General features: G+C 44.2%; 1 protein-coding gene across 2 annotated transcripts; it reads right to left on the reverse strand.

The window, feature by feature from the left end:
- Positions 1 to 1,959: 1,959 nt before the first annotated feature.
- On the reverse strand, positions 1,960 to 26,485 carry LOC137321260 (solute carrier family 46 member 2). 2 transcript variants are annotated; one of them, XM_067983604.1, is made up of 4 exons: positions 25,201 to 26,485; positions 15,494 to 15,577; positions 8,053 to 8,209; positions 1,960 to 3,253 (listed from the first exon to the last, which is right to left on the reverse strand). In XM_067983604.1, exons 1-4 carry the CDS (start codon positions 26,453 to 26,455, stop codon positions 3,196 to 3,198), a joined length of 1,554 nt encoding a protein of 517 aa, XP_067839705.1. In that variant the 5' UTR covers positions 26,456 to 26,485; the 3' UTR covers positions 1,960 to 3,195. The 2 variants fall into 2 exon arrangements, with proteins under 2 accessions (XP_067839705.1, XP_067839706.1); XM_067983605.1 differs by lacking the exon at positions 25,201 to 26,485 and adding an exon at positions 19,362 to 20,921.
- Positions 26,486 to 27,233: the final 748 nt, after the last annotated feature.

The raw sequence follows: 27,233 nt of genomic DNA on the forward strand, positions 1-27,233 counted from the left end.
ATTCTACTCAAACTTCTGTGTGTTTTTTGTTTTTCAGATCAGACATGATCTGATTGAATGAATGGCCTACCGATATTCCTCTCCAATTTTTTTGTCCCTTTTTAAAAATTTTATTGAGAATGAAGTAGTGAAACCTGTAAATTAAACACCCTAGGGACTGGCATCAGTTGTCCTCTATTTGCAGGTATCCTTATTTTCACAATGGTTATTGTATGTATTGTTAAAAGCGATTCAGTAGAATGGGGGTTCGGTTCTTTACCCAGCATCTACAGCAGCAGAGAAACCGCCATTCAAGTATTCAATCCCGTAGATAGAGCGGTTTCTCTGCTGCTATGGCTACTGGGTGAAGAACTCCCCCCATTCCACAAAAATCAGTTTCTTTCACAAAGCCTGCTGCCAACCTGTATGTCCCATGTTTTAAGTTGTAAAAGGTACTTGGTCCATGGAAGGCTGGCCATAGTTCATAATTTGTGTGTCTGATATATTTTATCAGGCACAGGTCTCAATGAGCGTCTTTTTTTTGGGAGGGTCAGTTTATACAGGTTTCGCTCTTAGCCAAATTGACACATTAACCACTCTTTACCCACGTGCATGCTGCTAATAAAGCCATACAAGCGCAAGTGTCCAAAATATTTTATTTCTGTGATTCTTCACTTGCCTTGAAAGTTAGCACTCTGCATTTTATTAATGCAGCAGTCGCCAAGAGGCTGTTAAAAGGTGACACTGGTTGGATGGCCTTGCTTCAGCATAAACAGCTGTACTTTACAATGCTGTTATACTACCACTTTTTTTTCCTAATGTTCATCTGAAGTAGTTTCCCCTCTTTCACCCCCACCCCCCCCCCCCCCCCCCCCACCCTGCTGGTTTGATACCAAAATTCACATGCTTTGAGTTGGGAGCTGCAGTGATCTAGTGTGTGTGCATCAAAGTCAGGAGGTGTGTGGTTACCTCAAGCAGGCAACAACTTGAATTTCTATAGCACTTTTTATAATGTGGAAGTGAGTGGGTGCTGAGCTTTTGTGATAGGGTTAGGACAGGTAACCAAAAGCTTGCTCAAAGATGAGGGGAGGTGAAGAGGCAAGAGCGATTAGTGAGGGATTTTTTTTAACATTCACTCAGGATGTGGGTATTATGGGAGGCTGGCGTTTATTGCCCACCCCTAGTTTGATACAACTGAGTGGCTTGCTAGACCACTTCAGAGAGCAGTTGAGTGTCACCTAAATTAGTGTGGGACTGGAGGTACATACAGGCTAATTGTGTAAGATCAGTAGGCTATGTGAACCATTTGGGTTTTTGTGGTCACTTTTACTGATAGCAGCTTTTTAGAATCATATAGCACAGAAGGAGGCCATTCGGCCCATTGTGTGTGCCGGCTCTTTGAAAGCTATCCCAATAGTCCCATTCACCTGCTCTTTCCCCGTAACCCTGCAAATTTTTGCTCTTAACTATATATCCAATTCCCTTTTTGAAAGTTACTATTGAATCGGCTTCTGCCACTCAACTCGCTGAGTAGAAAAAGTTCTCATCTCACCTCTGGCTTTTTTTTGGTCAATTATCTTAAATCTGTGTCCTATGGTTACCAACCCTCCTGTCAATTGTTTCAGATTTTTAAAACCAAATTCAAATTCTTAAATTTCCATGATGGGATTTAAATTCATATCTTAGGATTATTTGTCCAGGCCATTCGATTACTAGTCTAGTAACACAACCATTAAACTACTGTATCCCTAATACCAAAGAGTAGGGCTGAGGCAGCTGAAGACTCTGCCATGGAAGGTGGAGTGGCAGGAGGAATGCACAACAGGGCAGGGCCAAAAGATGGGGTTGGGGTCTTAAGCTAGTGGAAGATTCCTGAGGAAAGGTTGATGAGGCTGTGGAGCTGTCTGTAGCTGAGCAAGAGTATTTCAAGTTCAATCTGTTGAAGGATGGAAAACCAATACAAGTTGGCAAGAATGGAGGTAATGGGCAATTGCAGTTTAATATAATAAAGGATGCGGGGGGGGGGGGTGGCGTTTTGCATGCCTTACAACAACTTGCATTTATATAGCACTTTTTAACGTTAAAACGCCCTAAGGCGCTTCACCGGAGTGTTATCAAACAAAATTTGACATGAGCCATGTGAGATATTAGGACAGGTGACCAAGCACCTGGTCAAAGAGGTAAGTTTTAAGGAGCATATTAAAGGAAGCGAGAGTGATAGAGAGGTTTAGGGTAGGAATTCCAGTGCTTAGGGCCCAGGCAGCTGAAGGCATCACTGCCAATGGTGGTGAGATTAAAGTCAGGGCCAGATTGGAGGAGCGCAGAGATCTGAGGGTTGTCGGGCTGGAGGAGGTTACAGAGATTGGGTGGGTGGGGCAAAGCCGTAGAGGGATGTAAAAACAAGGATGAGAATTTTAAAATCGAGGCGTTCCCAGATCGGCAGCCAACGTAGGCCAGTGAGCACAGGGGTGATAGGTGTACGGGCCTTGGTGTGAGTTAAGATATAGGCAGCAGAGTTTTGGATGAGCTCAAGTTTATGGAGGGTGGAAGATGGGAGGCCAGGAGAGCATTGGAATAGTTAAGTGTAGAGGTAACAAAGGCACGGATGAGGGTTTCAGCAGCCAATGGGCTGACGTAGGGGTGGAGATAGATGATGTAATGAGGTGGAAGTAGGTGGTCTTGATAATGGAGCGGATATTGGGGCAGAAGCTCATCTCCAGGTCAAATAGGACACCGAGATTACGATTGATTTGGTTGGTACAATTATGGGTAGAACCAGATGAGGGTAATCCCACTGAGGTGCACCAGAGAGAAGCAGTGAAGGAGGATGGTGCGATTGCAATCATGTCAAGTGCAACAAGAGGTCAAAAGAAGATAATGAGTCATGATAAGTTAGTCTTTGTCCAGGGTGGTCTTGGTACTGTGGGTAGGATGGAAATCAGACTGACAGCATTCAGATAATTGAATAATCAGAACAGATAGGGAGGTGATGATTCCTTCAAGTACCTGGGGCAAGAAGGGGAAGTTGAAGATTGAGTGGTAAGTGGAGGGAACAGATGAGTCGGGTGGGCTTGACGACCAGCCTTGTCACATGACGGGGCAGACCGGAGTATTTTAGCAAAAAACAGCCCAAGACCAAATTATTTGGTTTTTTTGCTAAAATAGTTTTGAGCTCTGTACATGTTTTTTTCACATCCCTTATCTCTGGGTTTCACATCAGTCTTCTGGAATTCTGGAATATCCGGAGGGTTCAGACAATCTGCGCTCTACGATGCTGCAAAGGAAGTAGAAAATGTCACAAATCTACAGGTAACAATAGAAAGAGCAAATGCCAATTTTTAATGCTGCATTCACACATTTCCTGTGTAATTAGTAATCCACAACTTGCTAAATTTTCAAAATAAAAACTGCTGAAAATACAAATCATAGGAACAGGAGTCGGCCATTCAGCCCCCGAACTGGTTCTGCACATTCAATCAGATCATAGCTAATCTGTACCATAACTCAACTTACCCACCTTTGATCCATATCCCTTGATACCCTTACCTAACACGAATCTGTCGATCTTAGCCTTGAAAATTTCAATTGACCCCCAGCATCCACAGCCTTTTGGGGAGATAGTTCTTGTTTTTCATTGCCTTTTATGCAAAAGTGTTTCTGATTTCACTCCTAAATGGCCCAGCTCTAATTTTAAGATTGTGTCCCTTTGTTCTGGATTTCCCAGGTTATTTAATCATATAAAAGCTGATCATAATCTAGGGTAACATAAATACATCCTTCTCTGCCCTCACAGCGTGAGAAGACTATAGTATTATAATTAGGGAAATGCTGAACAGTTTCAGCGGCTGCAAGTTATCTGCGACACAAGAAAGATCACGTTTGCTGCCCTGAGTGTGTTTTTTTACAAGTGTTTGGTTTGTTCCCTCAGAGGGAAGATGAGAAAAAAAATTTTATGCAGCGAGTTGTGATGATCTGGAATGCACTGCCTGAAAGGGTGGTAGAAGCAGATTCAATAGCAACTTTCTAAAGGGAATTGCATAAATATTTGAAGGGGAAAATTTTGCAGGGCTATGGGGAAAGGGGGACCAATTGGATAGCTCTTTCAAAGTGCTGTCACATGCATGATGGGCCGAATGGCTGCCTCCTGCGCTGTATGAGTCCATGCTCCCATCTCGATTCTCTGACCTTCAAACATAGCTTGCTGAAATGCGGGATTGGAGAATTTAAGAAATAACACCTGAGAAACCAAAATGAAGGGTCACACAAGCCACAATGCAGGATGTCACTAAGCTTATAACACAGGAGAGAAGATAAATTAAAGCAGGGGGTACTGTGCTGGCATCTCCTACCTTGCATTTTAAAAGTCTGAAGAGGAAAGAAGCTATTTTAAAAGTTTTAAAACATAATCTAGAGGAACTATTTTTTTGTGTAGGTAAAGTGAATTTTAATATTGGAAAATAAATGATTTCTTTTGGAGGGGGGAGGAGGAAAGGGAGTTAAGCTTTCAAAAGGTGTTTTTTTGTCACTACTACCGGCTGTACGAGCATAGCCTCCAGGAGGTGCACAAGTGTAATGATGCCCCAGTTTTCCTCGCTGGATTCTGTTTGGTGGTATGGAGATCTGGAGGGGATCTTACGCACTCAAGTTTGTATCCTGCCATTCCAATAAATAAGTTATGGCTAAAGTGATTTCCCTTTCGGAGACTGATATTTTTTATTCATTCATGGGATGTGGGCATCGTTGGCAAGGCTGGCATTTATTACCCATCCCTAATTGCCCTTGAGAAGGTGGTGGTGAGCCGCCGCCTTGAACCGCTGCAGTCCGTGTGGTGAAGGTTCTCCCACAGTGCTGTGAGGAAGGGAGTTCCAGGATTTTGATCCAGCGACTATGAAGGAACGGCAATATATTTCCAAGTTGGGATGGTGTGTGACTTGGAGGGGAATGTGCAGGTGGTGTTGTTCCCATGTGCCTGCTGCTCTTGTCCTTCTAGGTGGTAGAGGTCGCGAGTTTGGGAGGTGCTGTCGAAGAAGCCTTGGAGAGTTGCTGCAGTGCATCCTGTGGATGGTACACACTGCAGCCACAGTGCACTGGCGGTGAAGGGAGTGAATGTTTAGGGTGGTGGATGGGGTGCCAACGAAGCGGGCTGCTTTGTCCTGGATGGTGTCGAGCTTCTTGAGTGTTGTTGGAGCTGCACTCATCCAGGCAAGTGGAGAGTATTCCATCACACTCCTGACTTGTGCCTTGTAGATGGTGGAAAGGCTTTGGGGAGTCAGGAGGTGAGTCACTCGCCGCAGAATACCCAGCCTCTGACCTGCTCTTGTAGCCACAGTATTTATGTGGCTGGTCTAGTTAAGTTTCTGGTCAATGGTGACCCCCAGGATGTTGATGGTGGGGGATTCGGCGATGGTAATGCCGTTGAATGTAAAGGGGAGGTGGTTAGACTCTCTCTTGTTGGAGATGGTCATTGCCTGGCACTTGTCTGGCGCGAATGTTACTTGCCACTTATAAGCCCAAGCCTGGATGTTATCCAGGTCTTGCTGCATGTGGGCTCAGACTGCTTCATTATCTGAGGGGTTGTGAATGGAACTGAACACTGTGCAATCGTCAGTGAACATTCCCATTTCTGACCTTATGATGGAGGGAAGGTCGTTGATTGAAGCAGCTAAAGATGGTTGGGCCTAGGACACTGCCCTGAGGAACTTCTGCAGCAATGTCCTGGGGCTGAGATGATTGGCCTCCAACAACCACTACCATCTTCCTTTGTGCTAGGTATGATTCCCATTGACTTCAATTTTACTAGGGCTCCTTGATGCCATACTCGGTCAAATGCTGCCTTGATGTCAAGGGCAGTCACTCTCACCTCACCTCTGGAATTCAGCTCTTTTGTCCATGGTTGGACCAAGGCTGTAATGAGGTCTGGAGCCGAGCGGTCCTGGCGGAACCCAAACTGAGCATTGGTGAGCAGGTTATTGGTGAGTTAGTGCCGCTTGATAGCGCTGTCGACGACACCTTCCATCACTTTGCTGATGATTGAGAGTAGACTGATTGGCCGGATGGGATTTGTCCGCTTTATGTGGACAGGACATACCTGGGCAATTTTCCACATTGTCGGGTAGATGCCAGTGTTGTAACCATACTGGAACAGCTTGGCTAGAGGCACAGCTAGTTCTGGAGCACAAGTCTTCAGCACTACAGCCGGGATGTTGTCGAGGCCCATAGCCTTTGCTGTATCCAGCATACTCAGCCGTTTCTTGACATCACGTGGAGTGAATCGAATTGGCTGAAGATTGGCTTCTGTGATGGTGGGGATATCGGGAGGAGGCCAAGATGGATCATCCAGTCGGCACTTCTGGCTGAAGATGGTTGCAAACACTTCAGCCTTGTCTTTTGCACTCACGTGCTGGACTCCGCCATCATTGAGGATGGGGATGTTCACAGAGCCTCCTCCTCCCGTTAGTTGTTTAATTGTCCACCACCATTCACAACTGGATGTGGCAGGACTGCAGAGCTTTGATTTGATCCATTGGTTGTGGAATCGCTTCCGTTGTTTAACATGCATGTAGTCCTGAGTTGTAGCTTCACCAGGTTGGCACCTCATTTTTATGTCAGGTGCTGCTCCTGGCACGCTCTTCTACACTCCTCATTGAACCAGCATTGATCCCCTGGCTTATGAGCCCAGGCCTGGATGTTGTCCAGGTCTTGCTGCATGCGGGCTCGGACTGTTGGAGTGAGGAATATGCCGGGCCATGAGGTTACAGATTGTGCTGGAATACAATTCTGCTGCTGATGGCCCACAGCACCTCATGGATGCCCAGTTTTGATCTGCTAGATCTGTTCTGAATCAATCCCATTTAGCACAGTGGTAGTGCCACACAACACATTGGATGGTGTCCTCAGTGCGAAGACAGGACTTCGTCTCCACGAGGACCGTGCGGTGGTCACTCCTACCAATACTGTCATGGACAGATGCATTTGTGACAGGTAGATTGGTGAGGACGACAAGTAAGTTTTTCCCTCGTGTTGGTTCGCTCACCACCTGCCGCAGGCCCAGTCTGGCAGCTGTGTCCTTCAGGACTCGGCCAGCAGTGGTGCTACCGAGCCACTCTTGGTGATGGACATTGAAGTCCCCCACCCAGAGTACATTCTGTGCCGTTGCTACCCTCGGTGCTTCCTCCAAGTGGTGTTCAACATGGAGGAGGACTGATTCATCAGCTGAAGGAGGGCGGTAGGTGGTAATCAGCAGGAGGTTTCCTTGTCCATGTTTGACCTGATGCCATGAGATTTCATGGGGTCCAGGGTCAATGTTGAGGACTCCCAGGGCCACTACCTCCTGACTGTATATCACTGTACCACCACCTCTGGTGGGTCTGTCCTGCCAGTGGGACAGGACATACCCAGGAATGGTGATGGAAGAGTCTAGGATGTTGGCTGAAAGGTATGATTCTGTGAGTATGGCTATCTCAGGCTGTTACTTGACTAGTCTGTGGGACGATCCGGTAGTTTCATGGCCACTGATATTAGTATTTTAATTCCAGATTTTATTTAATTAATTGAATTTAAATTCCTCAGTTGCTATGGTGGGATTTGAACTCCTAACTCCAGATTACTAATCCAGTAACATAACCACTATGCTACCGTACCCTTTTTACTGACATAGAATCATAGAAACTTACAGCACAGAAGGAGGCCATTTGGCCCACCATGCCTGAGCTGGTTCTTTGAAAGTGCTATCCAATTAGTCCCACTCCCCTACTCTTTCCCCAGAGCCCTGCAAATTTTCCCCCCTTCAAGTATTTATCCAATTCCCTTTTGAAAGTTATTACTGAATCTGCTTCCAACACCCTTTCAGGCAGCACGTTCCAGATTATAACAACTCGCTGCGTAAAAAAAAAATTCTCATTTCCTCCTGGTGCTTTTGCCAATTTCCTTAAATCTGTCTCCTCTGGTTACTGACCCATGGACCTATATTTGGGATTTTCCCCACCCCCAAATCCTCCACAATTTTCACCTCTTATTCTTCCTGCATAATCCAGATGATTACTTTAGTGCAATTTACGGTTTTATTTTACTTACATTATGGGAATGACACTCAGGCAACTGATGATAGAAGACAGGATGAAACAGAGGGTAGGATACCAGCCCTGTGTCGACATGTAAATCTTGAGGAAGATGGTTGAAGCAATGACTCCCGTCAATGTTAGTAAAATCTGAAGCACGCCAAACGCTTTTCCTTGAAACACAATGCAGGATTCAATTTTTGTTGTTGTTGGTAACAATGCAGAACCTACGAGTCACAGCTTATAGCCTACTTACACAGGACTCTACAGTAATATTGTAATGCAAAGGTGTTACAGAGTTAATGCAAATCTCCAAAGGTAAACTGTGGGGGAAATTTGAACCTAACCCGTCTGGAGGGGAACTGAGTGGATGGGGTTGAACACCCCGCCCGATTTTACTCTCCATTGTTCGACCTGGTCCCATCACTCTCCCGCCAGGCGGGTTAGGTCACAATGACCCCCCATTTCTAATACAGCACTGAAGCATCATACATGCACCCTGAGCTCTGTGGCCTATGGATTCGGCAGAACATTGCCCATTTTTCTGGCGCTAACTACGCCTACTAAACCCCCAATGTGGCGTCCATGAAATGTGCCACCTGCCATATTGGGAAAGGAAAAAAAAATGGACGCCCAGGGCCCACGCCTAAAACAGGCAATAGTCTCTTTGCATATGCAAATATGGGGCCTTACGCATATTTGAGGCCCCCACTTCAAGATGGGTTTGGTGAGGCAGGCGTTATCTCGGGAAAACCAGACCTTTGGACTTCCTGCGACCTACAAGGTAAGTTTTTCACATTTAATGACCTGAAAGTGGAGACCGGAGGAGCAGGCGTGCTCCTCTCGACCCCACATTTAAATAAAGCTTGAGGCAGTAGAAGGTAATGGAAATCTAAACATAAAATGGCCCCAGTATTCTGCAGCTCTTTCTGATGAGACGTTAAACCGAAGCCCCGACTGTCCTCTCAGGTGGATGTAAAAGATCCCATCGCACTATTTCGAGGAAGAGCAGGGGGGTTTTCCCCGGTGTCCTGGGGCCAATATTTATCCCTCAATCAAAATCACTAAAAACAGATTATCTGGTCATTATCTCATTGCTGTTTGTGGGATCTTGCTGTGTGCAAATTGGCTGCCACATTTCCTACATTACAACAGTGAATACACTTCAAAAGTACTTCATTGGCTGTAGAGCGCTTTGGGATGTCCTGAGGTCATGAAAGGCGCTATATAAATGCAAGTTCTTTCTTAAGCACAGTCCACCCACTAGCAGATCTCAACGAGTCAGCAGCATATTGTTGGAATCTAACTGTCTCTGGGTGGAATATATCTTTTCGTTAAGTGCTCTCTGTTCATATTCAGCTGCTGAATGAATTATTAGATTGACTATTTGTACCTCACCCAAGTGGCCATTCTTCACGTGTAAACTATACGGGGAGTGGCATTGAGCGAGGCATCACACCATGATCCTGATCCCGTTCTTACCCAATGTTTACAGATGTACACTTGCCAGAAGAACTCATTGGTGAGCGATCAAGAATGAGAGAGACCCTGCGCTGATCTATTTCCACTCGAATTTTAATGTCCCTACTGCCATCCAGCTGTGACCAAATAACTCAGGAGACCAGGAACAGGAACCTGCATCTTCCTCGTCAGTACGGTTCAATTCTACAATAGGTAGCACAGTCACTAACTGAGCCAGAAGTGAAGATAGCACGGTGTGAGGACAACAGTGTGCTGAGAGTTCGGTACGTGTGGGAGTTGAAGGGTTAATCTCTTTAAGGGTTAATCTCTTTAAATCTAGTGCATATTGCTTCAACTGTTTAAGGTCAATTTAAAAGTTTAAATTTCTAAGTTTCTGTCTGGCTTCAGCAGAGAGCTGCTGTAGCAAGTTAATTGGTTAGCTAGATTCAATTGGTCCCTGAAGGTGGGGCAGGCCTGACTCATCTGAGTCTCAACTGTAGAAATACAGGGGCCTGTCAGTGCGGACAGCACGGTGTGAGGACAACACAGTGTGCTGAGAGTTCGGTACGTGTGGGAGTTTGGTAAAGTGGGGGAAGGAGGTGCTGCTTTGCCTTGCTTTTCCTGCAGAGCGGTAGTGGACCTGAGAGCGGTGAGCGGCGGTAAAGAGCGAGACCAGAGCGGAGATATAAACAGCGCGGAGAGAGCGAGAGTCCAGTCGGTGAGCGGCGGGAGAGAGCGAGACCAGAGCGGAGATATAAACAGCGCGGAGAGAGCGAGAGTCCAGTCGGTGAGCGGCGGGAAAGAGCGAGACCAGAGCGGGGATATAAACAGCGCGGAGAGAGCGAGAGTTCAGTCGGTGAGCGGCGGGAGAGAGCGAGACCAGAGCTTACTCTGAGAGCGAGACTCTGAGACCAGCGGCAGAGTTCAGGGTGACGTCACCAGTCAGAAAGTGACGCGGCACAGGGGAGGCAGCTGATTGGTGAGTAGGTTCAGGTGAGTATTTCTACCATTTTACTGTAAGTAAAGTAATAAGAAAGGGAAGATCTGCAGGTTTTATAGCAGATAGTGTTTTTTTTTAGTGAACCTAGGTCCCTAGTATAGTTAACATTTTCTAATTTCAACGTAATTTAAAAGGGGTAACTAAGCTGAGGCAAGTTCATGGCAGCAGACCTCGCTACCGTGATATGCTCCTCCTGCAAGATGTGGGAAGTCATGGACACTACCAGTGTCCCTGCCGACCATGTGTGTGGGAAGTGTGTCCACCTGCAGCTACTGACCGATCGTATCTCGGAGCTGGAGCTGCGGGTGGACTCACTGTGGAGCATTCGCGATGCAGAGAAACTCGTGGATAGCACGTTTAGCGAGTTGGTCACACCGCAGGTAAAGGGTATACAGGCAGGAAGTGAATGGGTGACCACCAGGAAGAGTAAGAGATGCAGGCAGGTAGTGCAGGGGTCCCCTGTGGCCATCCCCCTCTCAAACAGATATGCCACTTTGGATGCTGTTGGGGGGGATGACTTATCAGGGGAAGGCAGCAGCAGCCAACTTCCTGGCACCACGGGTAGCTCTGCTGCACAGGCTGGGAGGAAAAAGAGTGGCAGAGCTATAGTGATAGGGGACTCAATTGTAAGGGGAATAGACAGGCGTTTCTGCGGCCGCAACCGAGACTCCAGGATGGTGTGTTGCCTCCCTGGTGCAAGGATCAAGGATGTCTCGGAGCGGCTACAGAACATTTTGGAGGGGGAGGGCGAACAGCCAGCTGTCGTGGTGCACATAGGCACCAACGATATAGGTAAAAAAGGGGATGAGGTCCTAAAAGCAGAATATAGGGAGTTAGGAGGTAAATTAAAAAATAGGACCTCAAAGGTAGTAATCTCAGGATTGCTGCCAGTGCCACGTGCTAGTCAGAGTAGAAATAGGAGGATATTTCAAATGAATACGTGGCTAGAGGAATGGTGCAAGGGGGAGGGATTCAAATTCCTGGGACACTGGAAACGGTTCTGGGGGAGGTGGGACCAGTACAAACCGGATGGTCTGCACCTGGGCAGGGCCGGGACCGCTGTCCTAGGAGGAGTGTTTGCTAGTGCTGTTGGGGAGGGTTTAAACTAAAGTGGCAGGGGGTTGGGAACCTGAGCAGGGAGAGAGAGGAAAGCGTAACAGGAAGGGACAGAAGGTATGGAGTAATAGGTAAAGTGTTAAAAAAGGAAAAAGCAGGAACTAAGCGTCACAAAACAGATTTGAAAGTTCTTTATCTGAATGCACGTAGCATTCGTAATAAAATGGACGAGTTAACGGCACAAATAACTACGTATGGGTATGATCTTGTGGCCATTACAGAAACATGGCTGCAGGGTGACAACGACTGGGAATTAAATATGCCAGGGTATTTAACAATCAGGAAGGACAGGCAGGAAGGAAGGGGAGGTGGGGTGGCTATGTTAATAAAGGAAGGAATCACTGTAATACAGAGAAATGATATTGGGACAAAGCATCAAGATAATGAAACAGTTTGGGTGGAGATAAGGAATAATAAGGGAAAAAAAACATTAGTGGGCGTAGTATATAGGCCTCCTAATAGTTGCAACTCTGCTGGAAGAAGTATTAATCAGGAGATAGTCGGGGCATGTAATAAGGGAACAGCCATAATTATGGGGGATTTTAATTATCATATTAACTGGACAAATCAAATTGGGCAGAGCAGCCTTGAGGACGAGTTCATTGAGTGCATCAGGGATGGATTTCTTGAGCAGTATGTAACTGATCCTACAAGGGGGCAGGCAACCTTGGACCTGGTCCTGTGTAATGAGTCAGGATTAATTAATAATGTCCTAGTTAAGGATCCCCTTGGAACGAGCGACCACAACATGGTTGAATTCCATATCCAATTAGAGGGTGAGAAGGTTGATTCTCAAACAAGCGTACTGAGCTTGAATAAAGGAGACTATGATGGTATGAGAGCGGAATTGATTAAAGTGGACTGGGAAAATAGATTAAAGGGTAAGACGGTACATGAGCAGTGGTGTTCATTTAGGGAGTTATTTTACAACTTTCAAAATAAATATATTCCACTGAGGAAAAAAGGGTGTAAAAGAAATGACAGCCATCCGTGGCTAAGTAAAGAAATCAAGGATAGTATCCGACTAAAAACAAGGACATATAAGGTAGCCAAACTTAGTGGGAGGATAGAAGATTGCGAATTCTTCAAAAGACAGCAAAAAGTAACTAAAGGATTGATTAAGAAAGGGAAGTTAGATTATGAAAAGAAATTAGCAAAAAATATAAAAACAGATAGCAAGAGTTTCTATAGTTATATAAAAAGAAAAAGGGTGGCTAAGGCAAACGTAGGTCCCTTAGAGGATGAGACCGGGAAATTAATGGTGGGAAACATGGAGATGGCAAAAATGCTGAACAAATATTTTGTTTCAGTCTTTACAGTAGAGGACACTAAGAATATCCCAACACTGGACAAACAGGGGACTCTCGGGGGGGAGGAGCTAAATACGATTAAAATCACTCAGGAGATGGTACTCAGTAAAATAATGGGACTCAAGGCGGATAAATCCCCTGGACCTGATGGCTTCCATCCTAGGGTCTTGAGGGAAGTGGCAGTAGGGATTGTGGATGCTTTGGTGATAGTTTTCCAAAATTCCCTGGACTCAGGAGAGGTCCCGGCAGATTGGAAAACTGCTAATGTAACACCGTTATTTAAAAAGGGTAGTAGGCAGAAGGCTGGAAATTATAGGCCAGTTAGCTTAACATCTGTGGTGGGTAAAATTTTGGAGTCTATTATTAAGGAGACAGTAACGGAACATTTAGATAAGCATAATTTAATAGGACAAAGTCAGCATGGCTTTATGAAGGGGAAGTCATGTCTGACAAATTTGCTTGAGTTCTTCGAGGATATAACGTATAGGGTGGATAAAGGGGAACCAGTGGACATAGTGTATTTAGACTTCCAGAAGGCATTCGACAAGGTGCCACATAAAAGATTATTACTTAAGATAAAAAATCACGGGATTGGGGGTAATATTCTGGCATGGGTGGAGGATTGGTTATCGAACAGGAGGCAGAGAGTTGGGATAAATGGTTCATTTTCGGACTGGCAACCAGTAACCAGTGGTGTTCCACAGGGGTCGGTGCTGGGTCCCCAACTCTTTACAATCTATATTAACGATTTGGAGGAGGAGACCGAGTGCAACATATCAAAATTTGCAGATGATACAAAGATGGGAGGGAAAGTAGAGAGTGAGGAGGACATAAAAAACCTGCAAGGGGATATAGACAGGCTGGGTGAGTGGGCGGAGATTTGGCAGATGCAATATAATATTGGAAAATGTGAGGTTATGCACTTTGGCAGGAAAAATCAGAGAGCAAGTTATTTTCTTAATGGCGAGAGACTGGAAAGTACTGCAGTACAAAGGGATCTGGGGGTCCTAGTGCAAGAAAATCAAAAAGTTGGTATGCAGGTGCAGCAGGTGATCAAGAAAGCCAACGGAATGTTGGCTTTTATTGCTAGGGGGATAGAATATAAAAACAAGGAGGTATTGCTGCAGTTATATAAGGTATTGGTGAGACCGCACCTGGAATACTGCATACAGTTTTGGTCTCCATACTTAAGAAAAGACATACTTGCTCTCGAGGCAGTACAAAGAAGGTTCACTCGGTTAATCCCGGGGATGAGGGGGCGGACATATGAGGAGAGGTTGAGTAGATTGGGACTCTACTCATTGGAGTTCAGAAGAATGAGAGGCGATCTTATTGAAACATATAAGGTTGTGAAGGGTCTTGATCGGGTGGATGCAGTAAGGATGTTCCCAAAGATGGGTGAAACTAGAACTAGGGGGCATAATCTTAGAATAAGGGGCTGCTCTTTCAAAACTGAGATGAGGAGAAACTTCTTCACTCAGAGGGTGGTCGGTCTGTGGAATTTGCTGCCCCAGGAAGCTGTGGAAGCTACATCATTAGATAAATTTAAAACAGAAATAGACAGTTTCCTAGAAGTAAAGGGAATTAGGGGTTATGGGGAGCGGGCAGGAAATTGGACATGAAGCTGAGTTCGGATCGGTCAATGCCCTGTGGGTGGCGGAGAGGGCCCAGGGGCTATGTGGCCGGGTCCTGCTCCGACTTCTTGTGTTCTTTAGATTTGTGGTTGGGATCAGATCAGCCATGATCTTATTGAATGGCGGAGCAGGCTCGAGGGGCCGATTGGCCTACTCCTGCTCCAATTTCTTATGTTCTTATGTTGTTATGAGTAGAGGGCAGGCACTTGCCCACAGAAAGGGAGGAAAATAGTTAGCGGATTCAGATTCCTAGTAGCTGTTTCCACAGTAGTACTGGTGGAACATAGGAACAGGAGGAGGCCATTCAGCCCCTCGAGCCTGTTCCGCCATTCATTTAGATCATGGCTGATCTGTATCTTAACTCCATTTACCCGCCTTCAATCCGTTACCCTTAATACCCTTTGCCTAACAAAAATCTATCAATCTCAGGTTTGACATTTTCAATTGTCCCCCAGCCTCAACAGCTTTTTGGGGGAAGAGAGTTCCAGATTTCCACTACCCTTTGTGTGAAGAAGTGCTTCCTGACTTCACCCCTGAACGGCCGAGCTCTAATTTCAAGATTATGCCTCCTTGTTCTGGACTCCCCCCACCAGAGGAAATAGTTTCTCTCTATCTACCCTATCAAATCCTTTAATCATCTTAAGCACCTCAATTAGATCACCCCTTAACCTTCTTTCTTCAAGGGAATACAAGTCTAGTCCATGCAACCTCGTAATTTAACCCTTTTAGCCTGATGTAGGCCTGGGAACAGACTGTCTATCCAAATTTAGTTCAGGGATAGTGCATGGATTAGAGGAACCTGTATAAGGGAGAAAGTAACATCAAAATTAAAAAATAACCTGTTAAAAGTTTTTTTTCCCTTGCATTAATGAATGAAAACTAATCAAGCTGACATTTTGTAAATCGGAGAAGATTAGGAGGATCTGAGATACTAACCATATGAAGTGCCTTCTATCTGCTTGGAAATCACTGATCGTATTGTAGGCAGCGGAATAAGGGCAAACATCATCACAGCCCGGGCTGCAAGAGAAAAGGAAGCAGGTTGAGGAGGAAGTGGTTAATTGTTTCAGTAAGTGTTAATGTGGTTGTGAGTGTTTATTAAATACTGGTCTGCTGCTGTTGACGGTCATGATCAATGATTACATGACTTAACCTTTTTATTATGGAAATGATATCATTTTATATTTTTTTTCACACCGTTATTGGAATGCACTGTACACACAACACAGTAACAGACAACAACAACTTGCATTTATATTGCTTTTAAGGTAGTGAAAACATCCCAAGGCGCTTCCTAGGAGCGTAATCAGACAAAATTTGGCACCGAACCACAAAGAAATATTAGGACAGGTGACCAAAAGCTTGGTCAAAGAGGTAGGTTTTAAGGAGTGACTTAAAGGAGAGGAGAGAGAGGTAGCGAGGTTTCGGGAGGGAATTCCAGAGCTTAGGGCCTAGGCAGCTGAAGGCACGGCCGCCAGTGGTGGGTCGAAGGAAATCGGGGATGCGCAAGAGGCCAGGATTGGAGGAGCGCAGAGATCTCAGGGGGTTGTAGGGCTGGAGGAGGTTACAGAGATAGGGAGGGGTGAGGTGATGGAGGGATTTGAGCAAAAGGATGAGAAATTTAAAATCGAGGCATTGCTGGACCGGGAGCCAATTTAGATCAGCGAGCACAGGGGTTATGGGTGAACGGGACTTGGTGCGAGTTAGGATACAGGCAGCATATTTTTGGACGAGCTAAAGTTTACAGAGGTATGATATATTTACACAGCAGTAAGATGATTTTTGTGTAAACAGCTACAGTGGTGTACACTATTCAATTGCTTTTCAGATAAATGTTTGGACACCCCGCTCCATACTCGAGAATTAATGTCTATTAGTAAAATACCATATATTTTCATGAAAATGGGCTAACTAAAAAATCTGTGTGGCTAAAGTTTTGAGCCTGGTCACCTTTGACCTTTTCTATTAAAGTGACAGAATCATCTGTGATGGTTTCATTTTTTCCCACAAATGGGCAAGCATGAAGTCCAGAAAAATAAGACCCACATCAAAATACACAAAAATATTTAGACTATACTTCCACTGAAAAATTGCCAATGTACTTTAATATATGCAGTGTTTGGCAACTTACTGCTGAATTATGAACTGTATCCTAGAACCATATTGCCAGTAGAAAGTTATCACTGTAACCTCCTCCAGCCCTACAACCCTCCGAGATCTCGGCACTCCTCCAATTCTGGCCTCTTGCCCATCTCCAATTTTCATCGCTCCACCATGGGCAGCCGTGCCTTCAGCTGCCTAGGCCCTAAGCGCTGGAATTCCCTCTCTAAACCTCTCCACCTCTCTACCTCTCTCTCCTCCTTTAAAATGCTCCTTAAAACCTACCTCTTTGACCAAGCTTTTGGTCACCTCTCCTAATATTTCCTTATGCGACTCAGTGTCAAATTTTGTCTGATAACGTTCCTATGAAGCGCCTTGGAATGTTTTACTATGTTAAAGGCGCTATATAAATGCAAGTTGTTGTTGTTATATAGTTTTAAATTATTCTAAAATTAAATACATGCATCTTAATAGTGGAAAAAAGATCAAACTAAAAATATACTGCAGGACATTTAGAATCCATGGCTGAATGCAAATTTGCAGACTATTACACATTTACTGATACATATGGTAGTTCGTACTTTATTGTTGTAATTTTTTTTGTTGCACTATTTTATCAACAGCCAACTTAAATTCTAAAGTCCAAATATTTGGTTGAAATTACTGAGAGCTTATCAGGGCCAGTCAGCACTGATTTATAAAAGGCAGGTTGTGCTTTGCAAACTTTACTGATTTTTTTTTTCCTGAGAGGATAGATAAAGGAATGCGGTTTATGTGGAATTTCAAAAGGCATTTGATAAGGTACAATATAAGAGACTTATGGCAAAGATAACGTGGAATTAAGTAGAATGTGGCCACATAGAGAGATGGTTGGAGAAAAAAACAGAAGAACTTGCATTTATATTGTGCTTTTCATGACCTTATGACGTCCCAAAGCGCCTCACAGCCAATAAATTACTGTTGAAGTGTAGACACTGTTGCTACTTAGGCAAATACAGCAGCTAATTTGTGCACAGCAAGATTGCACAAACAGCAATGAGGTAACTGTCCAGCTAATCTGTTTTGATGGTGTTGGTTGAGAGATAAATGTTGGCCAGGACTCTGCTCCTCTTCGAATAGTGTCATGAAATCCTTTACGCCTCAGTTTAACTTCTCATCGAAAAGTGGCCACCCCCGACAGTGCAGAACTGCACTGAAGTGTCCGATTATGTGCTCTGGAATGGGGCTTGAACCCACAATCTTTTCACTCAGAGGCAAGAGTGCTACCACTGAGCCAAGCTACAGAAAACAAAGGGCAGGGATAAAAGGGGATTCTAGACAGGAAAGATATGCCACAGGAATCTGGCTTGAGGCTGTTTTTGCATTTACTGTATAAGTAAATGATCTGGACTTGGGAATTGAGGGAACAATATTGAAATTTGTGCATGACACCAAATTTTGGGTGGTGGCAAATTGATGCAAGGTTTGCAAAAAACTACAGGAGGAAATAGATGGGTTGGCAAGGTGTGCAGATCGATAGCAGATACAGTTCAATGTCAAAAAATGTGACACAATACATTTTGGAGGTAAGAATAGGGAAAGGAAAGATAGCTTAAATGGCAAGATTTTAAATGGAGTAGAGGACATTGGTGTACAGGTCATTTAAAGGTGGCAATGCAAGTAGATAAGGCCATTTAACAGGCAAACAGAATCCTTAGTTTGTATCTAGAGGTAGAATACCAGGGCAAGGACCTGATGTTGAACTTATACAAGACCTTAACTTGGCTGCAATTAGAGTACAGTGTGCCATTTTGGACACCCCATTGTAGGAAGAATATAAAAGCAATGGGGGAAAGTACAGTGTAGATTCTATATGATGCCACTAGAGGTCAAGGGTTAGAGTTATGAGGGGAGACACGAGAAGTTAGTTTTTTTCCCCCCACTAGTGCTGAGGAGGTTAAGGATGATATAATAGAGGTCTTCAACACTATGAAGCGTTATGATGATTAGTTACAGGTTGTTTTCACTGGTTGGTGAGATGGTAACAAGAAGGTACAAATTTAAGAAAAATCACAAAAGTAAAGGAGAGGTTACAAAAAATGTTGTTATGCAGAGGGTGGTTAAAATGTGGGATTTTGGGCCACAAAGTATTGTTGAAGAAGAGTTGAAGGGAAATTAGTTGCTTGAAAAGGTAATGGGCAAAAGAACCAGGGGGGAGATGAGGAGAAATTTTTTTTACACAGCGAGTTGTTATGATCTGGAATGCACTGCCTGAAAGGGTGAAAGTAACAGATTCGATAGTAACTTTCACAAGGGAATTGGATAAATACTTGAAAGGAAAAAATATGCAGGGCTATGGGGAAAGGGCAGAGTAATGGGACTAATTGGACAGCTCTTTCAAAGAGCTGGCACAGGCACGATGGGCTGAATAGCCTCCTTCTGTGCTGTATGATTCTTTCTATAATTCTTAAAATAGGAATATTAAAGGAAATAGAGAGTGAGCAAGAGATTGGGATTAGGCTACATGGCTCGAGAAAATCACTGGCACTAACTTGATGGGTTGTAACATTCTATGATTCTCCGAAAGTTTCCTCATTTTTCTCTCTGTGGTTAACAGTGAGAGCTAGAAATGCCCCTCCCCATGTGTTACACAATGGATGATAACACTTGGATCTTAAAAGGTTTTTGTCCAGAAAAGCCCCATGACGTTTGCAATGATGCTTACCAATAAAAAATAGGAAGGTCCACTTCATGAAGGCCATGATTAGTATCCCCGTGGAAAATGACACAATTCCCATCACAATCAAGGAAGTATCCTTCAAACATCTGGAAAAAACGACGACTCCTAGGAAGCTGGTCAGGAATGTAGCATACCCTGCCGCATTGCCGTACCCAACCCAGACAGCATTCCATTTCATTGGGGCCTTTAGTACAAATATGGACAGCACATCCACTCCACCTGTCACAGCCAAGTCATAGAAAACCCCAGCTGTAAACAGCAGTGCAACAGTGACTTTATCCACTTTAGGATTATCTCGAGCTCTTGTATTGTCCTGGTTGGCCAGTAATCTTGACGTTTCACTTTGACTTTCATTCAGGCTAGCATTTTCTTGCCCAACCTCATCTCCATCAGTGGCCTGATCGACGGACAACCCGTTTCCATGCTGACCTTGATCCAACAGGCTGGCGTGTTCAAGAGATGTTGTGCTACTAAACTGCTCCTTCCCCAGAGATCCAGGTTGCGTTTGTTCGGGTGAGAATTTTAGGCCCAAGATGCTATAAAGTAAGCTGAAAGCGTAAAGAATAAAGCTACAGGCCACCAACACAGCACCCTGGTAATGTGAGATTTTGAAATGAATAAAGATGTGTCCGGATATAATACTTCCAATCATCCCTGCTACTCCATAGGTCAGCTCAACTCTAATAAGTCTGATGGACCTTTTCTCCTCTGAGGAGATGTCTGAGGTCAAGGCCATGACCCCGGTCCAGTAAGAAGTAAAACCACCACTCAGGCCATTCAGCACAGCGGTGCCAAACATCACCTCCAAGGGCAGGTGGAACAGAATCACAAAGAGAAGCAGAGACCTGGACACCAGGTAGCCTAGAAGAGGCACACAAATGGTGATCTTCCTGGATTTTTGATCTCCAAGTTTGGCCAGGGAGAAGGTGAAGAAGAGAGGGGTAATCCCCAACAGGAGGTTGTAGATCATGTAAAACTGGGAGACGGCGTCTTGCTGCTTGTCCTCCTGCCCGCCAGATGTTGTGGCGTTGGGGGTGGATGAGTTGAGCTTGGAGCGCTCATGAACAACCATCAGCAGAGCGGTGTCGTAGAAAGCACCTGCGATTTGGTGGAAGGCCACAACGACCTCGATGAAGGAGCAGAGCTTTTGACACATTGCTTTGATTTTTCTTTTGCACGTTTCCGCTTCTTTTCCTTCTTATAAAAACAACGGCCAGAAGGTCCCCTTCGCCCAGTCTCACTAACCGATGGCAACTCAAGAGGAACTAGTCCAAAGAGTTTAACTCTTGTCTAACTGGAACACGGGAGAGAAGGCACTTCCTCATTCCTGACCCGCTTCTTGGTTGACTCACTTAGTTGGCCCGGGACTGACAGGCTCTGAATCTATAAATATTTCCCCGTCAATCGAGATACAGCGAGGACAGGACCTTCTGGCACAGGCACCCGACAGAAGAGGGGATGGAATGAAATTCATTGCCTGAGCCGATGGATCGTTGAAGGCAGCGACAGCTGGATAGAAACACCTGCACCCTGTGCCAGCACGATCCACATCTGTCCAGTCACTTCATCAGACCCGGAAATAATTATGTGAGAAAAAAAATTAACCTGTTCCCTGCAACTTATTGTAAGATTTTAAAAAACAATGGTTTTGCAAGGTGTGGATGCCCTAATGTCCCACAGGGTAGTTTCAAGGCCACTGTTGAAAAAAGAACTACATTTATATAGCGCCTTTCACAACCTCAGGACCCCCCAAAGCACTTTACAGCCAATGAGGTACTTTTGAAGTGTAGCCACTGTTGAAATGTAGGGAACAGGGCAGCCAATGTGCGCACAGCAAGATCCCACAAACTGCAAGGTGAAAATGACCAGGTAATCTGTTTTTAATGATACTGGCTGAGGGATAAATATTGGCCAGGATACTGGGGAGAACTCCCATATTCGTCTTCAAATAGTGCCATGGGATCTTTTACATCCACCTGACAGGGCAGATGGGGCTGCAGTTTAACATCTCATCCAAAAGATGGCACCGCCAACATACCCTCAGAACTACACTGGAGTATTGCCCTAGATTTTGTGCATAAGTCTCTGGCATAGGACTTGAACCCACAACCTTCTGACTCAGCGGTAAGAGTGTTACCCACTGAATCACAGCAATACTTGGATATGTTCAGCTGTTAAAAGCAGACTGTTCTTTTTTCCTATATTTTTTCCCCTCTCCTGTCCTGAAGCTATGGACACCAGACCTTCTCCAGTACCTAACCAAATGGCCATTATTCATGACTAAGCTGTGACAGTGAATGCCGACAGGCTATTCCACCGCGGTGGGAACAGAGAAGTACAACTAACCTCACCTGACATCCACACATGCACATTTCCAAAAGGGATAGTGGTCAGGAGTGAGACCCCTGCTCCATTTTCTGCACTCTAAAGCAGGGGCATTAAGACCAATTGTACAGCCGCCACTGCCATTCTGGTTGAGGTCATTAAAGACACTATCACATATAGGATGACTGTCTAACCTTCCAGCCAAAACATCTGAAAGATCCATGACTTGTATGTAAGTCGAGGGTCAACATTATACGTGAGACGAAGATTTTCTAGTGGAGAGGCTCCAATGCACGTGCTGTGTTTATATACAACTCACGGAAACACCTACCACCTGTGCACTGGTGAGTCTGAACAGTGCTGGCTGCACCCCTGGGGAGACTGCAGTTTCTCCAATTCCACCTCCTGTGACAATATGAAGTTTCTGTCCCTCGAGAGGGACTGCGCTGCGTTATCCTGTGTGATCTGATTTGAAACGAAATGCTCAGCTCCTTCAAAGATTTCCCAGCCAGTGAGAAATGTGAATCTGCTGATTTAAATGTGTTCATATGTTACCACCAATAATGTGCCACTCCCCAGTGACTATGTGGATATTATTTATGTATATTACTTTAAATCACCAAAGTGACATAAGTTTATCATTTTATACACAAACATACATACTAAGAGAGTAGCCAGGCTGAGCTGGAGACAGTAGATCTCATCCCATCTATATGTATCAGTGGTCCATTTTAATCGATAAATACATCTTTGTAAATTTCTGGATAAATCCAGCTAATTAGTGTTAAACTGCATGATCCTGTATTTCATTTCTGTTTATTCTATTCTAATTGAAGGTGGCAGGACAAGTCAATAAGGCTATTAAAAAGCAGATGGAATTCTTGGCTTTATAAATAGAGGCATAGAGCACAAAAACAAGGAAGTTATGGTAAACCATTATAAATCATTGGTTAAGCCTCAGCTGGAGTATTGTGTCTAATTCTGGGCACCACACTTTAGGAAGGATGTCAAGGCCTTAGAGAGGGTGCAGAGCAGATTTACTAGAATGGTACCAGGGATTAAGGACTTCAGTTATGTGGAGAGACTGGAGAAGCTGGGATTGTTCTCCTTAGAGCAGAGAAGGTTATGGGGAGATTTAATAGGGGTGTTCAAAATTATGAGGGTTTTTGACAGAGTAGATAGGGAGAAACTGTTTCCACTGCCAGGACGATCAGTAACCAGAGGACACAGATTTGAGATAATTGGCAAAAGAACCAGGGGGAAGATGAGAATTTTTCTTACGCAGCGAGTTGTTATGATCTGGAATGCGCTGCCTGAAGGATGGTGGAAGCAGATTCAACAGTAACTTTCAAAAGGTAATTGGATAAATACTTAAAAAGGAAAAAAATTGCAGTGCTATGGGGAAAGGGCAGGAGGAATGGGACTAATTGAAAGCTCTTTCAAAAAGCCAGCACAGGCATGATGGGATGAATGGCCTCCCTCTGTGTTGTATCATTCTATGATTTCAGTAGCACTTGCAAATAAAAATCTCCAAAAATAACTGTTTAATTTTGAATATAAAAAGATTTTAAAATAATAGAACATGTTGGAATTTTTTGTTCTTGGGGCTTATCACTTTTGTTCTGTGCAAACACAGGAAAGTCCAACTTAACATGGGCACACAAATGGGGCAGGTTTCTATATGAAGAAATGAAAAGGCTGAGATAAGGCCATCAAACCCATCAGTGGTACCCTATCCATGCACCATCTGCCCAACCACTATTAATGTTAAACTCTTAAGCAAGGAAAAAACAAAACAGAAAAAAAATTGGCCAATTTTAGGGAAAAAAAACTCGAGGAAATTTCTCCCCGTCTGCCGAAAGCAATCAATAAGCACAAGGAGACCAAGGTTGCTCACCCATGACATTTCACAAGGCGCTATTAACCCGTTCTTCCCATTACGTTTCAATGTCCTTAAGGACATAGTATTGTAGAGGATTGTAATAGAACCTTTCCATCCATCAGGCCAATCCCAAAGGTTGTAGACTTCATTACCCACTTTATCCCTCATACCTTTCAAAAGGCCAGTCTGCCAAAAGTTTAACCATTATTCTCTTGAAATTAGTAACATCATCTGGTTCCTTGGATGCGCTATTCCACACATGAAGAAAATATATCTCAACTGTGCACTCACCTTTTGTTGTCTAAGCTTGAACCCACATTCTCTTGTCTTGGACCTTGTACTATTGTTGAGTTTCTTGCTGGGATCCAGTTTATCTATTTGCTTTAAGACCTTAAAAGTTTCAATAAGATCAACTCTAAACCACCTTTTTCCAAAGTAAACATTCCCAGTACCCATAGACATTCCTCCTAAATGAAGTGTTCAATCACACTTATAAAGAAAGACTTGTATTTATATAATGTCTTTCGCGACGTCAGGACATCCCAAAGTGTTTTACAGCCCATGAAGTACTTTTGAAGTGGAGTCACTGTTGTAGGAAACACGGCAGCTTATTTGCACACAGCAAGATCCCACAAACAGCAATTTGATGATGACCACATCATCTGTTGGTTGAGGGATAAATATTGGCCAGGACACCAGGACTACTCCGCTGCTCTTCTTCGAATAGTGCCATGGGATCTTTTACATCCGTTTGAGAGGGCAGATGGAGCCTCGATTTAACGTCTTGTTCGAAAGACGGCACCTTTGACAGTGCAGCACTCCCTCAGTACTGCACTGTCTAATCAGCCTAGATTATGTGCACAGGTCTCTGTAGTGGGACTTGAACCCACAACCTTCTGACACAGAGACATGGCTGCACCATAGTTGTCCTTCTTTGTTCACCCCCCAAAATCAGGGTAAACTCCCTGTGGTACGGTGACCACAATTATGCACAATACTCAAATTAGATGGGTTCAAAAATTGTGGGGATGTATGGGGGATGAGGGTAGTTTGCATAGACTAGGCTTGTATTCCCTTGAGTATAGAAGAGTAAGGGATGATCTAATTGGGGTGTTTAAGATGATTAAAGGATTTGATAGGGTAGATAGAGAGAAACTATTTCCTCTGGTGAGGGAGTCGCGGACAAAGGGGCATAACCTTAAAATTAGAGCTAGGCCGTTCAGGGGTGATGTCAGGAAGCGCTTCTTCACACAAAGGGTAGCGGAAATCAGGAACACTCTCCCCCAAAAAGCTGTTGAGGCTGGGATTCAATTGAAAATTTCAAACCTGAGATTGATAGATTTTTGTTAGACAAAGGGTATTAAGGGTTACGGAACCAACATATGTCGATGGAAGTTAAGATACAGATCAGCCATAATCTAATTGAATGGCGGAACAGGCTCGAGGGGCTGAATGGCCTCCTCCTGTTCCTATGTTTCTATGTTCCTAGCATTACACAGCGTGCTGGAACACCAATATTTAACGGAACCCTCGCATATATCTTTATTTACTATTAATAAATAGCATTAAGAACAGCTAAATCACTGCTTTGGAATGTAAATCATTGCTGATTCTTACCAATGAAATACAGATACGTCCATTTCACGAAGGCCATGATCAGAATCCCTGAAGAAAAGGACACCATTCCAATCACTATCATGGAGAAGTCCTTTGTCCATTTACAAAATAAACAAACACCAAGAAAGCTGGTGAAGTAGATGGCATACTCTGATGCGTTTCCATACCCAACCCAGACAGCATTCCACTGGAGAGGCTTCTTCAGTACAAAGATGGGCAGCACATCTATTGCCCCTTTTGTAGCTATGTCATAGAGTATCCCAGCCCCAATTAAGAGGGAGAAAGTGACTTTGTCCGGATAATGTTTATCCTTATGAGCATCTGCAGCCAAAGAGTGTGGCTTGATTCGGTGAACTGTGTCCATTACCCTTGACATTTCCTCTGTTTGTCCATTCACAGATATTAGATTTTCTATCTCATCATTACCCTCAAATCTTGAAATGCTTCCCGTTTCATCAATAGATATCCTATTAGCTTGTTGAGCTTCATGAATTAAGCTGTTCTTATACGAAGATCCTACATTGTCACATTGTGACTTATCCGTAAATCTTGCATTTGCCTTATTAAGTTTTTTGTCACTATGAGGTCCAGATGCTTTTATTTTGGGTGGGACCTTTAGTGCCAAAATGCAATAAGACAGGCTGAAAAAATACAGAGCAAGTGAACAAGCGACCAATATACTGCCATTGGAATTTGGGCTCTTAAAATGGAGGAAGATGTATCCTGATAATATGCTTCCTATGAAGCCTGCTAGCCCATAAGTGCATTCAGTTGTGATAAGCCTGATGGACCTCTTGTTCTCTGAGGAGGTAATGGAAACCAGTGCCATGACTCCAGTCCAATACGCAGTAAACCCTCCACTCAGACCATTCAACGTCGCTGTTGCAAACATCATGTCCAAGGGTAGGTCCCAAAGAATGACAAGGAGGAGCAGGGACCTGGAGATGAGACAGCCCAACAGAGGCACGATGATGGTGATCTTCCTGGACCTGAGGTCTCCAAGCTTGGCAAAGTAGAAGGTGGACAGAATGGTGAGCAGCCTTGACAGAGTATTGTAGATTATGTAGAAGTGAGAAACACAATCCTGCTCTTCATCTTCGGTGGTATCATTAGCTGACATAGGGCTGCAGGTAGAAGAGTTTATAGCAGAATACCTTGCTTGTACCATCATCAAGAGAGCAGTGTCGTAGAAAGCACTGGCAATCTGGTCCAAGGCTACCACAGGTTCAATGAACGAACGCAGAAATTCACACATTTTACCAGTATTGTAATTGCTTCAATGATTTGGTCTGCTTTCCTTCTAATCATTTGAGGAAGTGAAAAGATAGTAGTTTGATTCCATGTCATGACGATTATAGGGAAGTGATGTAATAAAGTCTGTTAAGTAGCCTGTCAAAAGCAGAATAGGTGGTTCTGTATTATGGAGGAAATGCTAGCTTAGTCTAAAATCACCCATAGTTTTTCATAAGTTATTTTAGATCTCTTTTTACCCTTTTCAGGCCTCCATATACTGGACTGAGCGAAAAGGAAACAGATTCTTTCCGGGTCTCTGCCACTTATGCTCATAAATGGATATAAACGAACGAAAGAACTCGCATTTATATACCGCCTTTCATGACCTCAGGATGTCCCAAAGCGCTTTACAGCCAATGAAGTACTTTTTGAAGTGTAGTCACTGTTGTAATATAGGAAACACAGCAGCCAATTTGTGCACAGCAAGCTCCTAAAACAGCAATGAGATAATGAACAGATAATCTGTTTTAGTGATGTTGGTTGAGGGAGAACTCCCCTGTTCTTCTTCAAAGTAGTGCCGTGGGATGTTTTACATCCACTTGAGAGGGCAGACATCTCATCCAAAAGGTGGCACTCCCTCAGTATTGCACTGGAATGCCAGCCTAGGTTTTGTGCTCAAGTGTCTGGAGTGGGATTTGGAACCTACAACCTTCTAACTCAGAGATGAGAATGCTACCCACTGAGGCACAGCTGACAGCTTTTGTCATATGGTGTTATTGTTTACTTGTTAATTCATTTTG

The sequence above is a fragment of the Heptranchias perlo genome, chromosome 4 (assembly GCF_035084215.1).
Source record: "Heptranchias perlo isolate sHepPer1 chromosome 4, sHepPer1.hap1, whole genome shotgun sequence".
Taxonomy (NCBI): domain Eukaryota; kingdom Metazoa; phylum Chordata; class Chondrichthyes; order Hexanchiformes; family Hexanchidae; genus Heptranchias; species Heptranchias perlo.